The sequence below is a fragment of the Amphiura filiformis genome, chromosome 4, assembly GCF_039555335.1.
Source record: "Amphiura filiformis chromosome 4, Afil_fr2py, whole genome shotgun sequence".
NCBI classification, from domain to species: domain Eukaryota; kingdom Metazoa; phylum Echinodermata; class Ophiuroidea; order Amphilepidida; family Amphiuridae; genus Amphiura; species Amphiura filiformis.
This window is the reverse complement of record NC_092631.1, coordinates 49,497,161-49,514,157: the sequence shown is the minus strand read 5'-3', so window position 1 is coordinate 49,514,157 and position 16,997 is coordinate 49,497,161. Positions and strand designations below refer to the sequence as shown.

The following is a 16,997-nucleotide window of genomic DNA, read 5'->3' as shown; positions in this document are numbered from 1 at the left end:
CATGGTATTAATGACATCAATCCAGCCTCCATCTTTCAAATGGCACAGCAAGGTGTGGGAACAAGAGGTCACAGCCTCAAGGTGCAGAAACAACACACTAGACTCCATATCAGAGGAAATTCTTTCAGCAATAGAGTGGTGAGCGCATGGAATGGACTGCCTGCAAATACAGTGCATGCTAAGACTACCAATGAATTCAAGAACGGCATAGATAGAGCTCACTGTTGATAGAGCTCTAGAGAAGACATACAACAAGTTCACCCATGGAACGGGAGCTCTCTGGCAGAAAGTTATTTATTAACATGGCCCCATAATAGATTATGCAGTAAGGGTATTGTGATGAAATTGGATGGGCTACATAAGGACTTTTTTTCCTTCAACAAGAGCCCAAGAAGAAGGTGTGTTTAGATACATCAGCAAAATATACATTTTGAAAACTCACCTGGAAAATATATTCCTTTTAAATACGGCGAGATTTTTGTAGCGTCAGGATGGCCTTCAGTGCAGGAGCAAAATATAAAAAGTTATGTCGGAATGTCGATGGAATATGAACAAAGCAGCTGATATTCTCCCCTAGACATGTAAGATCATTGAAGACTTACTCAGAAAACATTTCACTCCTACAATCATGTAAAGTGTATCGTCATGACGGAGATGATCACAAATCACAAATGGCGAAAAGATGACAGGAAGCTGTGAAGTAATATGCAAATTAGCAAGATCACAGGAAATGAAGTACCCTACTTGAATGTGAAGAGAGGTAACGATCAATATATTGAACTGTGGATGCTGTGCTTGAAACAAGTTTAACTCAAAACAATTGAAGTACATCAAATAGACAATACCTGGACTATGCAATGTAGCCTACAACTTGAGCATTTACATTTTTCAAGCAGGTCTACTTTTATAAAATTAAAATTCTCAGGTGTCAGCGTTTTAGGCATTTATACGCTCTTCTTTGGAAATATTCCGATTTGGCAGATTTTCATAAGAATACAAAATATCAATTATGTTGTCATTAAATCGACAGGTTGAAAAAATCCAAATCAGTTGATATCTTTGAGAGATAACAATTTGTCACGCCTTACGCCGAACATCGCGAAATTTCTTCAAAATCAGGTCCGAAATAATGAGTTTCATAGGAATAATTGTGGGCGACTAAGCAGATCGCAATATCAATATCATTCGTGAAATACAAGTCTTGATTTCAGATCATGGCATGAAATCCTTCCATTGGTGTAACTGACAGGTCAAAATAGACATGGATTTATTTGTAAATTATATGCAATCTTTTGAACATGTCCCCCTACGTATAGCCATTCTATGAATAATTACCACATTTCAGGATTTTTTAGAGTCAAAGACAGTGAGTAAGGAAAGTACAATTGGTTAAAAGAAAACACGCCGTTTCGAACCAACAATCCACGACGTTTTGGACTCAATAGTCCTTTTTCAGTGATATCAGAAAATTGAAACTTAAACAAAACAATTCTAACTCTACGTTACACTCTATATACATTATAGCACTAATCTGTCATTTATAAATATGCTAAATATTAGAGTCTTGTTAAATTTTACCTTGCTTTCTACTACGAAATAGTGTTATTTTACCTTGCGCTTTTGTTATATTATGGATATTTTGCTGCATACATTCATTCAACTTGTGTGTTATCTGCTGCATACATCGTAATTTTAATATGCTATCAACTGAAGATAGCGCCATTTCAATTTGCTATCGGAAGACAACCTATTCCAACATGCTATCTACTGAAGATAACGCCATTGTAATTTGCTATCTGAAGACGACCTATTTTAACTGAAGATAGCGTCATTTCAATTTGATATTTGAGGACAGCCTATATTCTTGATGATTATTAATCAAATCAATACTATTGATTTTAGATCAATGATGATATCAAATTGGACTACCTAAAAGTATTAAAAAATTATGAAGTTGGTTTATTTATATTTTCTGACTCCTGGTAACATCAAAACTGCTAAGAACTCAGTTTCACCAAAACCAGTAGACTTAATGAAAACAAATGATGTTTGGTAATAATTTTAATGTGCTATGTGAAAACACCCTATTTCAACATGCTATTCACTTAGCTAGCATTATACCAGTTTGCTTTGCTATCTGAAGACATCTCATTTCATGAAAACCTATGATGTTTGGTAATAGTAAAACGGTCAAGTTAATAATTTTAATGTGCTATGTGAAAACACCCTATTTCAACATGCTATCCACTTAGCTAGCATTATACCAGTTTGCTTTGCTATCTGAAGACATTACATTTCAATACAACTTTGACATTTCACAATGGACAAATAAACAATAATCATGTGTTATGTACATGCATTTCGTGTTTTTATTGGATTTCATCACCATAACATTACAACTAGTAGGAAACTAATGATAAGCCTTACATTAAAGGTGTAAATTTAAACATTTAACATAGAAGCGAGCGATTTTACGTACTAATTATTGAACTAGAATCAAAGGGCATGTGCACATTCCTTTATGAAGATTATGGCTTACAAACTTTACCACTTAACTTAGTATTAAACACTCACTGTTTCTCAAAATATTACTATCACCGTCACGAATCTTCATCAATTTACATATTATCAGTGTGCAATTTTGTTTGATCAACCAATAAGAATCTTGGTAATAGGTATTATGTAGAGATTCAATAAACCAATCAGATCTTCACTTCTACGTTATCATGTTAGTGCACTCAATGGTTCATTTATCAGCAATCAGCCTATAGAAAGTTGATCAATGAAGTTCCTCAGTGTGTTCCGTTAGTTTGGAAAGATTCTGATATTACAGAACTTAACATTAAGAATACCAAAATCTTGTTCACTTGAAGATGATAAATAATTATTACAAGTTCATTAGACCAGTAAGATCAGGACTTCATGTGACAGGACCTAAGAGGTCTACGAATCGGAACAGGTGATTTTACACAAGATTCTGATTTAACTGGTTTTCAGGGGCAAAACTATGTTACAGTGCACATCAAGTTTAAAATAATTATAATTATTGGAAAAAAAAATCAACAAACCAATCAGGTTAGGACTTTGACTCGATCTAAGAGATCTACGAATCAAAACAGGTGCTTTAACAAAGGTTATTAATAACATTTGGTGCAATTGTAAAGAAACAGCGATCAAAAGCCATGTTGGTATATTATAAGCATTAATTGTAGTTCTAATTGTTACAAAAATACACCACAAAATCCCTAAAAAATCTTATATTTTTCTCACTACAAAACTTAACTTTCTATTGATAAAAGCATGTTATTTGTTCAAACTTTTCTATTCGATGTGAAATATTTTCACCAAGTATTCGTTATTTAATCTGTTTCAAGTCACATTCGATGCCGAATACATTTACTTCAACAAACATTCGTTAACAGATAATGACTTGAAAAACAAATTTCAGTAACATTAAACATGTTAATACATTTTGAAAAAGATAAATGGTGATAAAAATTGCCACACTTTAACGATCATATTGGCACATACTCGTACTATTTTATTTTCGTTTTATGAAGGAAAAGAGTGTCATCATCAAACCTGATTGACAATCTTATTCAATTGAGCGATTACATGATTTAAAATAATAAAAACAACCCAAAGCTGCATCACTTGACATTCAGTTGGATGAATGATTTGTTTAAATAGCTGCATCCATGAGTTTTCTGTGTTTCTTAGACATTTCATGTTTCTTCTTGCCATTCAATGTAGTAAATGATTTGTTACAATAGCTACATTGATGAGGTTTATCTCCTGTATGAATCATCTCATGTTCATTCTTGTGTCCCAAATGGCGGAATGATTTATTGCAGTATTTACATTTATGAGGTTTCTCTCCTGTATGAATCATTTCATGCGTATTCTTGTTTCCCAATCGGCTGAATGATTTGTTACAGTATCTACATTGATAAGGTTTCTCTCCTGTGTGAATCTTTTCATGTTTTTTCTTATATACCGATCGGTTGAATGATTTGTTACAATACCTACATTCATGAGGTTTCTCTCCTGTATGCATCTTTTCATGAATATGTTTGTATCCCAGTGTCGTGAATAATTTGCCACAATGTCTGCATTCATGTTTCTTTCCCATATGAATCATTTCATGTTCTTTCTTTGGGCCCAAACGGCGGAATGATTTGTTGCAGTAGCTACATTGATGAGGTTTCTCTCCTGTATGAATCATTTCATGTTCTTTCTTGTTTCTTAATCGGCGGAATGATTTGTTGCAATAGCTACACTTATGAGGTTTCTTACCTGTATGGATCATTTCATGATCTTTCTTGTGGCCCAAATGGCGGAATGATTGATTGCAGTATTTACATTGATGAGGTTTCTCTCCTGTATGAATCATTTCATGCGTATTCTTGTTTCCCAATGTCGTGAATGATTTGCCACAATACCTGCATTTATGAGGTTTCTCTCGTGTATGAATCCTTTCGTGTTCTTTCTTGTTTCCCAATTGGCGGAATGATTTGTTACAATAGCTACATTTATGTGATTTCATGTTCTTTCTTGTTGCCCAATTGGCTGAACGATTTGTTACAATAGCTGCATTTATGCGTGTTCTCGCCCGTGTGAATCTTTTCATGCGTATTCTTGTCTCCTGAAGAAAAAAATGATACAAATGATCTTGATTTACACTAATTTTCAGGAAATGTGTGTATTTTAATTAGTGTGTCATTTAGGTCATAAAACTCTGTACTAGTCTTAATGAGTATGCAATTATTCTAGTAGTAAGAATGTTAATGGCGGGTTAGGGAATAGGCATTTCTTTTGAAATAGGCATTGCTAAAATACAGGGTGAGTAAAAAATGCAATAAAGAAAAAACATATTTGTTTCAGAACTAAGTAGAATTGTTTTAGTTGTTGAAACTTGCTACAAATGCAGTCAAATGCTACAAATGCACTCAAAAGCCACATTGTGTGAAAAATAATTTTAAAAGTGAATCGCATTTATGGTTGTATTTTTATAGGTCTCACAGCTTTTGCTGAGATTCGCTCGTACCCAATTTCAATTTTGGATACGACCTGTTTGTTAATGAGATCATAAAATACGCAATAGAGGTTACGTATCTGACTTGAATGCAGGGTTGATTTGTTCATTGTTTCTCTCTCCGATGCTCAAATAAAGCTTTCATATTTCTCAAGTCCTTATACCTCACATCTGTAACTCTAGCTTTTATTTGCCCTATAGCCAGCAATCGATAGCGTTTCATCTACTATTGCACTATCCTTGATCCGCTAAATCATAAAATCTAAAAAAAAGATAAATCCGATTGTTTGCACTTTTAACGCGTATCTATACTTGCTGAACAAAAACATACAGCATATTGCATTGGTGTTTCAAAGTCAAAAAAAAAAAAAGCGCACTAAATTGCAAAATATTTGGTGTATTAAATTAGTAATGTCTAAGCTACGAGAGGCACTTGCTGGGTTCTTTACGTTCAACCGTTACGTACAATGGTAATACGGGTTGGGCCGATTTCACCATAATCGAAGATATCAAGCTTGTTGTACCACGTAATATTGATTGGTATTCAGTTTGTCGTGCAGTGCGCATCAAGGAGAACTAAAACAAGGAATCTGTAATAATGCTTTAATTTCCTTTAAGACTGAAAATAAATAACACATTTCATTTCCAGATTTATTTAGAGTTCATGAATAAACAATATTTTTCATATTCCTATTGAACGTAGAATCAGTTTGTACACAAAAACAAGGAAAGAAAGTGTAGGCCTACATCATGTATATTTTAGTGACAATTTTGTTTTAGCTTTTAATAATTGTTTTACATGTTTGTTTTACATGTATGTGTCAATGAAAGATATGTTAGAAATTAACAAACAAACGCTAGAAATTAACAAACTAAAACAATGTAAATTGTACACATCATTATGTTTTCTGAATCCTCTGCAAACGTGTTTCTTTCTTTTCAGATAGCATTTTCAACACCTGCCGTTATTCTTAATGGAGAGAGAGAGAGAGAGAGTGACTGTGTTTTACGTTCACCCACACTCATAGAAATGACTTGTTCGCCTTGTTGGCGCAATTCAAAAGGAGTAAGTTTGGACAACTCAAAATAGTGTAAAAGTTGCCAAAACAAAATTCATTTTAGTTATCCGAACTTAAAAATGCTGAAAAAGCTCAAAAAGTTCCGTCAACTAATCAACGTTGTTGGCATTACTTACAAAGTTGATGTAAATCGTTGCGTCAACTTTTTAAGCAATGCCAACTTCTGAATTAAAGTTCACGGAACTTAGTAAAATAAACAAGGTTCAAAGAACCAATTAGTTGAGTTATTGTAACTCAACATGTAAGTTGATGTAACTCGTTCATATTAAGTTACGGGTACTTATTGTTTTGAGTTATTCCAATTTGGTAATGTGTTACTTAATTCACGTAATTGGATCATTTTCTGCACAATTAGCAGTATTCAAATATTTATTTTTGTAATCAGTGCAAAATTTAGTATACTATAGCACACCTTTAGAAAATTATGCTAACCTAGTTTCATTTTCTGAGTTGTAACAACTCAATAAAGTAAGTGCAAATGAGTGCAACCAACATAATGATATTGAGTCAGCATTATTCACAATTGTACGCGTTGGCATTACTCGTAAAGTTGACGCAACGACTTACATCAGCTTACTGAGTAATGCCAACGAACAATTTCTATGAGTGCAGGCATGTTTTTTTATGAACTTTAAAATAAAATAAATAAACAATAAATATAGCATTTATTTCAAGTAGGTCTATTAAAAATATAAACATAAGAAACTGTCTTTTTTTTTTGTTGCTTTCCTTGATGTACACTGCACGATAATTACATTATAGCAAACAAGTTCGTAGGACGTGGTACAACAAGTTTGATATTCTCGATCATGATGAAAGTGGCCTTTAGATAATTGTTGTCGAGACTTTGACATCAATTCGTTTTGAAAGACAGATCAACATGATTTTGTGGTCATTGTGTCAAAATAAAAACAAAAAATATCTCAATCTCAATGTGGTTTTGTCGGTAACGGTGCTGCTGCATCACACTGTGACGAGTGCTTGTGCGGGGTTCACGTCGTCGTATTTTTCTTGTCCCAATTTATCCACGTTTTTCAGCTTTGTGGATAATTTTATGCTTCTTACCACCACCTAAAGTGAAGCTATACCATCATAGACGTACTTAAAGTGGTTTTTGTTTCAATTTTGAGCCTTCCTTGAATGCTTTTTGTGCCTTAACTTTGCAACTACTTTGGCCCACAACCAAGCCTGTTGAATTTTGCACCCGGGAAGATGGCCGCCTCAGACATGGAGTAAACTCACACCTGTTGGGTAACTGGTCTCGGGTATGGTCACTGGGGAGCAGCGGTAATCCAGGTGAGATCCAACCATTCTTCCTTTCTTCATAATGGATGTCAAAGCAGTTTTTATATTGTATGCTGTTGGTATTCTACTATATACTACAGTGAACTCGTATGCAAAATTAGTAAATGAAAGTTACATTGTGCAAGATGATGATATTTACCCTGGAAACAACTTCAAGATAAACAGTTCCATGACATCGGTAATAGATAGTGCCAAACACTTCCAGGTGTTACTTTACAACTCCCATAAGTGTAACATTGACGTAGTAAGATCTGATAAAAATGTGTTGCTGCATTTCTTGTGTACTTTTCTGCTTCTTCAAGCTGGCGACCTTGAAACTAACCCTGGGCCACGCCCTTTGAAGTATCCATGCCAAGTATGCAAGCTTGCATGCAAGTGGGGACATCAGGCTATTAGATGCGATACATGTTGTAAGTGGTATCACAAGGATTGTATGTTAATGACTACAGATGAATATATTAGCTTAAATAAAACTGAAGCTTCATGGATTTGTTGTGCATGTGGCACGCCCAACTTCAGTCTCAGCATCTTAGGCGGGTTCTTTGACTTTACGCATTCCAACTCTTTTGAACCATTGTCTAACACCACCATTGATGAAACTGAGCTGTGGATGGGAGCCCCGTCAGCTACTTCCTCTCCAAAGGTTGTTAACCCTAACGGCGCCAAGAGACGTACTTCTTCGTTGAAGTCAACGTGTACTACATCCTCCTCAAAACACAGAAAGAACATCATAGGCAAGAAACTCAAGGTGATTGTTGTGAACTGTCAAAGCATCAAGAATAAGACAAGGGAACTGGAGAACCTTATTGAATCCTCAGATCCTGATATCATCATGGGAACTGAATCCTGGTTGACTCCGAATATTCTTGATGGTGAAATTTTCCCTGAAAATTATGGGGTCATCCGTAAGGACCGTACTTCTGGAAGAGGACATGGTGGAGTTTTCATAGCTTACCGAAATGACCTCATACTTACGCACCGTCCTGATTTGGATGCAGATTGCGAAATAGTGTGGGCTCAACTCCAGATGAAGGGTACCAAATCAGTGTTCTTGGGATGTTTCTACCGACCACCGGATGATGGTTCAAGCAGCTTAGAGCAACTTGACAAGTCCCTCGCCAGTCTCCATGGAAGTGTTAAATCTCCGAATGTGTGGTGATTTCAACTTGGGGGATATTGATTGGAGTACGACCACTGTCATGAAGTATGCCAATAAGAGTGCACTCTGCCACCAGTTACTGGAAATCACCCCCAGTAATAACTTGACTCAGATGGTTACGCAGCCTACGCACCGCACAGAAGATGCTGAAAGCCTTATTGACTTATTTTTGACTACAAATCCAACAACAGTACAAGATATCTTTCATATGCCAGGCCTCGGTGCATGCAAACATGACACAATCCTGATAGCAGTTGACATCCAGCCTCAACGTTCAAAGACACCACCACGAAAGATCTTCCTGTACAGAAAGATGAACACAGAAGAACTAATAAATGATGCTCATGAGTTCTGCTCATCCTTCCTCAACTCAGACCCTGAACGGAACTCTGTTGAAGACAACTGGATCCAGTTTAGAGACTGTGTAATGAAGATGGCTAAGGATCACATTCCATGAAGACCATCAGAGCTAGTAGTGATCTTCCGTGGATGACAAGGGAATTGAAGCACATAATACGGCAGAAAAACCGGTGGCACAAGAAAGCAAAGAATCTAACAGCAGCCGCGTGTGGGAGAAGTACATCCATCTCCAGAAGTTAGTCAAAACTAAAATGAGGAGCTGTTACAACCAATACATTAGCAACATCCTTGGACCAAAAATGGAAGAGAATCCGAAGATTTTCTGGCGTCACGTCAAACGAGGCATAAAGAGAGATAACAGCAGTGGAATCTCAACTCTTCGCCACAACGGACAGTTGACTTCAGATGCAACAGGGAAATGTGAAATTTTGAACTCATATTTCAAATCGGTATTTACAACAGAGGATACCACCTGCATACCCGAGAAAGGTCCTAGCCCTTTTCCTCCTATGCCAAACTTCAAGATCACGGTACCAGGAGTGGAGAAGTTGCTCTCCGAGCTCAATCCTTCAAAAGCCGCTGGGCCAGATGGAATTCCGAGTCGTATTTTGAAGACGCTTGCTCCTCAACTTGCACCAGTGTTGACATTCATATACAACCAATCTCTTCAATCAGGAGTTTTACCGCAAGATTGGAAATCAGCCAACATTACACCAATCTTCAAGAAGGGAGATAGAGCGGATGCTAAAAACTACAGACCTGTGTCGTTGACGAATATTTCCTGTAAAACCATGGAACATGCCATCCACAGCCAAATCATGAATCATCTTGACCACCATCGTATCTTATCTGACCAGCAACATGGATTTCGGAAACGGCGTTCATGTGATACACAGCTGCTAATCACACATCATGATCTCAGCAGTGCCTTGGACCAGAGAAAGAGCGTGGATGTCATCATACTCGACTTCACAAAGGCATTTGACACCGTGCCTCATCTCCGCCTCCTCTCCAAACTCAAGTACTACGGCATAAACAATCAGCTGCTGTCCTGGATATCATCCTTTCTTCAAGACCGATCCCAGAGAGTAGTGCTAGAAGGTAGAACTTCATCTGCAGTTTCCGTCGACTCTGAGTTCCACAGGAACGGTCCTTGGACCGCTCCTTTTCTTCTCTACATCAACGACTTACCAGAGGTGTTAACATCAACAGCACGTCTATTTGCAGATGATGCCCTTGTATACCGAACCATTTCTTCACCAACCGATGCTGAAGCTCTCCAAGCTGACCTAGACCATCTTACCAAGTGGCAACACGACTGGCAGATGCAATTTAATCCAAGCAAGTGTTATGTGATGCATGTATCCAACGCTAGAAGTCAAGTACACCATGACTACAAGCTGAGCAACCAGACACTCGCCGTCGTGAAGTCACATCCATACTTGGGAATCCATCTTCAGGATGATCTAGGATGGAATACTCAGATTGGCTCTGCAACATCCAAAGCAAGCAGAATGCTTGGTGTGGTTCGTCGAAAATTGTCCAGAGAAGTTGAAGGAGCCTACCTCAGCCTTGTTAGACCCCACGTTGAGTACGGCTCCGTGATCTGGGATCCTCACCAGAAGAACAACAAGGCGAAAGTGGAGAAGATCCAGAGAAGTGCTGCCCGCTTTGTCAAGTCAAACTATGAACGCACCAAGGGGACGGTAACAACTCTCTTGAAAGACCTTGGGTGGCAGTCGCTGGAGGACCGCAGAAGATCTGCACGTCTGACCCTGTTGTATAAGATCATCAACGATGAGGTGGACATCCTCAGTGACCGTTACCTAACGCCAGTTACCCGACCTTCTCGCCGCTGCAACTCCAGAAGTTTTATCCAACATCAGACCAGACTCCAAAGTCACAAGTATTCTTTCTTCCCACGAACAATACCCCAGTGGAATAACCTCAAAGAAAACATAATCCAAGCTCCGAGTAACCAAGCATTCAAAGCACACCTACAGGCTCAGTAACCACGCTTAATCCCCGCACAAGCTTGGCTGTCATACCCAGACGTTCTGGGTCCTGCCAATATCAGAGTTGAAGTTGAAGTTGAAACTGATCTTAACTTACCAACGCTGACCTATGTCTGTCGCATCAACAGGGAGATAGTTTTCCCGATCCATGTTTTGAGCATCTGCTCGAACCACACGATATCTCAATCTTGTGCATAAACTATCATGACGGGTGGTACATACATGCGCATCAGCAAAAGATACATTTTGAAAACTCACCTGGAAACTGCCTTTCAAGTCAAACGCAGCGAGGTTTTTGTAGTGACGCAGTATCGGTATCAGCACAGGACAGAAGCAAAAATATTATAAGTTATGATGTGGATGGAATAAGCAGCAAGGGGACGCAATGGTAACCTTGTCAATCAATACTTATTCTATTGTCTGCCAAAGTTCAACCGATGACATCACCAATACATTTATCCATGATCAATCCAATCGATATAAGCAATTATCTCCGAGGCAATATTGCCGCGGTCAAGTAAATCGATTGTCTGGTTATATTGAGTCTATAAAATGTTTTAATAACCTACCAAAAACATGTTTGCCAAAAGAATTGACATTTTTAAAATGTTGTAATTTTTTTTTCATATAAAACGTTTTAACAACGTTTTCATGACATTTGTAGAAACCGCCGATTAAATGTCATTAAAACGTTCTGAATAAAACCAAAACTTATTTATAACACATTTACAATGTTTTAAAAGCATTGTGTGTTTGCTGGGTGGACTATGCAAGATTTACCATTTTGTCTGCTTTATTTAAGTTTCCCCAGATATATGTCAGCTGAAGACAGTCTATTTCAAGTGATATCTACTGAAGACAGTATTTTAACAGTTTGTTATCTACTGAAGACAGCATCATACCAGTTTTACTATCTTCTGAAGACAGCATCATACCAGTTTACTATCTTCTGAAGACAACATAACATCATACCAGTTTCTATCTACTGAAGATAGCTTTATACCAGTTTACTATCTGCATAATTTTTATTTGCTATCTGAAGACACCCTATTTCAACACGTTATCATCATACCAGTTTGCTGTGTACTGAGGATAGCATCATTTTAATTTTTTATCTTTGGTATTTTATGAAAGTATGGTCCTGACTATATCACATGTTAAAACTACGCGGAATTCATTTGGGGGAACATGTTCAGAAAGCTCAAACTTAAGGGGTCAAATTTCAAATATTAAAAAATGATATGCAAATGTACCGCTTGGAACAACATTTTAAACAGAGAACAGTTTGCCACATCTCCACACTATTTGGTGTTTCCGTTGCCTGGGTAACAGGAACTGTCCCTTGTTCGAAGGGGGACAACTTGAAACTAATTGTTATTAAAATCGGAGAATGTTTGAATTTTGGTCCCTTGTGGAACCGAAAATCTGAACTTTTAGGCATGGATTGTTACTAGAATATTGCCAAAAATTACATATTAATGATCCTTTCCAGTAATTTTAGCTCATTAACTTCATTGATTGGTGACAAAAACAATAAGATATGAGCGTAGAAAGAAAATATTAATTGATATATTAAGAAAACAGTACGTCCGATTTGCTTCAAACAAAAGCTATATTAATCAGTTTACTTAGCTTTATTCAATATCTGTATAAAACATGTTTTAGAGCATTTGCTAATATCCTCATAATCCACTAAAAGTATTAGCATGATTAGACAGTTAGCACGAACTGATGTGTGGTGGTAGTTTCGAGGTCTCTAGGTTGATTTTTATGTTATTTATTTATTTATTTATTTATTTATTTATTTATTTATTTATTTATTTATTTATTTATTTATTTATTTATTTTATTTATTTGTTTATTTACTTATTCATTTATTTATTTGTTTATATAATAATAATAATAAATAATAAATAAGCATTTATAATGCGCCATTATATGTAGAAAATTAAATCTAATCCAAGGTGCAATTTAATATGGATAGGATTTAGTTTGGTTATACAGATTAAAGCCAATTTTAATTTTATCAATTTACAAATTAAAGTATAATTTTTGTTATAATAATGAATAGCTGGTCTACGAAGCAACTAGTTATGGTCCAGGGCCATAGGTCGGAATATCACGTGTGCTGCTGGATTAATCTCTTCAGACATCAAACGGCAATGGTATAGTTTAGAGGTCAAAGAGAGTGATATAGTATTCATAGCCAGACATAATTATTACAATTAATCACAAATATACGCGCATTTCATGTTTTTATTGAATTTAATAACCGTGCTAAAACATTAAAACTGGGAAACTATCGAACAACCGAATTATAAGCATTACATGAACATCAGATTCATTCAATTTAAGGGATACTTCACCCTGCCCAATTTTGTGCCTATTTTTCCATTTTTCGCTAAACTTCTAGCGCACTGGTGACAAGTAAGATATGAATATTATAGGGGCAAGGACTACAACTACTGCACTGAAAATTTAATTTCAGCACAGACAATAGTTGTGGAGTTACAGTCGAAAATGAGGGAAACCAATATTTGATCAATAAATCAATAACTATTTGCCCTGAGTTGCTGAATTTTCAGTGCAATAGTTGTAGTCCTTGCCCCTATAATATACATATCTTACTTGTCACTAATGCGCTATAATTTTTGAGCAAAATGCAAAATAGGCACAAAATTCGCCAGGGGTGTAGTACCCCCTTAAAGAATTCAATTTAAAGAATATTTAACATAGAGGAAAGCGTAGAGCATATTCGATGCACATTGTGCACATTCCTTTTGAAGATTCTGGTTTACAAACTTTGATACCACTTAAATATAAGTATATTAAATGTTTCTCAAAATATTACCATCACCATCACGAATCTTCATCAATTGACGTATGATATGAGCGCATAATCAATAGCGAGGCAATTTTGTCTAATCAGCCAATAAAAGGCCACGTATTATGTAGCGATTCAATAAACTAATCAGATCTTCACTTATATAATAATTATCATGTTAATTGTCATGTGTTATTTCTTAGTTTATTTATCAGCAATCACCCTATAGTAAATCCGACTAACGAAGTAACTTAGTGTGTTCTGTTAGTTTGAAAAAGATTATGATTTGGCAGAACTTAACATTAAGACTACAAAATCTTTACAAACTGTTTAAAAATCATTAAACCAATCAGGTTAGGACTTCACTTGACTCGACTTACACGTGATCTACGAATAACAGACGTTTGTATTATAGCTGTGCAAATAAGAAGAAAACAAAATCATAACGCCATATAGGTATTATACAACAACAAACATACACACCCATCAAATCCTTAAAATATATATTTTTAAATTTTTAACTACAAAACCTGACACCGTAAACTTACTGCTGATAAAAGCAAGCAATTGGTTCAGACTTGTTTTACTCGATTATGTTCACCAAGTATTCGTTATTCAATCTATTTCAAGTTATAATTGTTGGGTAGCGAATACTTTTACGTTAAAACATAATGACTTGAAAAACAACTAAAAGGAGGATTTTGTGATCCTAGCATCCTCTTTTATGACATTTGTCAGTACATATCCACGAAACAAGCTTATTCCCAAAATTTCAGTTGATTCCGATTTTGCGTTTGCGAGTTATGCATGATTATGTGTATTACAATGCTCCATAGACAATGCGTTGTAATTTCGTTCTGGTATACCAGAACGAAATTCAAATTTCACGATATCTTTGCCAAACGAATTAATCTGCAAGAAATATTTTGTAAATAAACATTATGTAGCCAGAGGTTTCCAGTGGTATAAAATCTCAACTTTTTTTTTGAAAAAAGTGGGGGATGAGGCTGTGGATCACGAAATGCCCTTTTAAATAACGAATCGAATATTCGATGTCAAATATGGAGTATGACTTGGCCCTTGAGGCAAATCACTGAGTCACTGACTCTTGACACAATGAGCATGATTTCTGAGGTTTCACTCGTGTAGGAATCTTTTAAGCTTTCATTCCTATAATACTGACCATACTGTTCGACTGACTCTTGACACAATGAGTCTGATCTGAGGTCATGATTCTTGTTTGCTAATATCTTGAACGGATGTTTATTACATTAGTTGAATCGCTGAGCTTCCGTTCCGTTATTTGACGATAATTAAGGGGTACTACACCCTAGCCAATTTGTTGCTTATTTTTGCGTTTTTCTCAAAAATTATAACACATTAGTGACAAATAAGATATGTATATTATAGGGCAAGGACTACAACTACTGCACTGAAAATTCAGCAACTCAAGGCAAGTAGTTATTGATTTATTGATCAAATATTGGTTTTCCTCATTTTTGACTGTAACTCCACAACTGTTGTCTATGCTGAAATAAAATTTCCAGTGTAGCAGTCCTTGCCCCTATAATATACATATCTTACTTGTCACCAATGCTCTATAATTTTTGAGAAAAATGCAAAAAATAGGCGCACAAAATTGGGCAGGGTGTAGTACCCCTTAAACAGGGTAACCTAAATATTACAAAGTAGGACCCTAAAGCATATATGATATACCGTAAAACATCGTCTGCAAGCATGTACATAGTGTTTTTATGGAAGCTAAATTAATACGATACGTGCGTAAATATGCCAATACAATAGATTGGTCTTACAATAATACTTGTTTGTATATGCTTGGATCTATAATTTATTTGCTCAAACTCCATAATGGCGCCTGGGTTGATTTAGCTTTCATTAGAAGCACTCTATATGCTTGTAGACGAGGTTTTACGGTACTACACACACACGGACATCGTAAAACTGTAAATACTTGTAAGCATAGCCTCTGTTCAGCATAACTGAAACATTAAAAACAATGCTTTAAAAAAAGTAAATGTTGAAAACAATATATGTCAAAAATAACGTTCCACAATGAAGATATATATAATTATATAAAAAAACCATGCAAAATGTTGCCAAAATGTTCTCCAAAACGGCTTTCTAAAAATTCTAATGGCTTTCTAAAACCGCACTGATAAATGGAGACATTATAAATAAAAATTCACAATTGATATAAAGTGTCTGTGTTTTGATGTATCCCAATTTGTTTTTCATTATTTGAAATTTCATTTCATTATTTACTACAAAACGTCTTTGGTTTCTTTAAATACATTTTATTATGATAAAGTGAGTCCCCCGGGACTGTAAATTGTACGCAAAACATTAGGTAATGAAAAACAACCCAAAGTTGGATCACTTTACATTCAGGTGGGTGAGTGATTTGTTAAAGAGCTGCATCCATGAGTTGTCTGTGTTTCTTAGACATTTCATGTTTCTTCTTGTCACTCAATGTAGTGAATGATTTGTTACAACAGCTACATTGATGAGGTTTCTCTCCTGTGTGAATCATTTCATGTTCTTTCTTGGGTCCCAAATGGCGGAATGATTTATTGCAGTATTTACATTGATGTAGTTTCTCTCCTGTATGAATCATTTCATGGGTATTCTTGTTTCCCAATCGACTGAATGATTTGTTGCAATAGCTACATTGATAAGGTTTCTCACCTGTATGAATCATTTCATGAATATTCTTGTCTCCCAAACGGCGGAATGATTTGTTGCAATAGCTACATTGATGAGGTTTCTCTCCTGTATGAATCATTTCATGTTTATTCTTGTTTCCCAATGACGTGAATGATTTGTTACAATAGCTGCATTTATGAAGTTTCTCTCCTGTATGAATCATTTCATGCGTGTTCTTGTCTCCCAAACAGCGGAATGACTTGTTGCAATAGCTACATTGATGAGGTTTCTCTCCTGTATGAATCATTTCATGGTCTTTCTTGTGTCCTAATTGTCGGAATGATTTGTTACAATATCTACATTTATGTGGTTTCTCTTCTGTATGAGTCTTTTCATGCATATTCTTGTTTCCCAATTGGCTGAATGATTTGTTGCAATAGCTACATTGATGAGGTTTCTGTCTTGTATGAATCATTTCATGTTCTTTCTTGTGGCCCATTTGGCTGAATGATTTATTACAATAGCTGCATTTATGCCGTTTCTTTACTTCACCTTG

General features: G+C 35.9%; 1 protein-coding gene across 1 annotated transcript; it reads right to left on the bottom strand.

Moving 5' to 3' along the window:
* Positions 1-2,369: 2,369 nt before the first annotated feature.
* Positions 2,370-11,269, bottom strand: LOC140151010 (uncharacterized). The gene is made up of 2 exons (XM_072173200.1): positions 11,212-11,269; positions 2,370-4,645 (listed from the first exon to the last, which is right to left on the bottom strand). Exon 2 carries the CDS (start codon positions 4,628-4,630, stop codon positions 3,683-3,685), a length of 948 nt encoding a protein of 315 aa, XP_072029301.1. The 5' UTR covers positions 4,631-4,645; positions 11,212-11,269; the 3' UTR covers positions 2,370-3,682.
* Positions 11,270-16,997: the final 5,728 nt, after the last annotated feature.

Bases quoted from the DNA above. Each gene is read 5' to 3' on its own strand.
- LOC140151010 (XM_072173200.1), bottom strand. From the start codon at position 4,630: ATGAAAAGATTCACACGGGCGAGAACACGCATAAATGCAGCTATTGTA.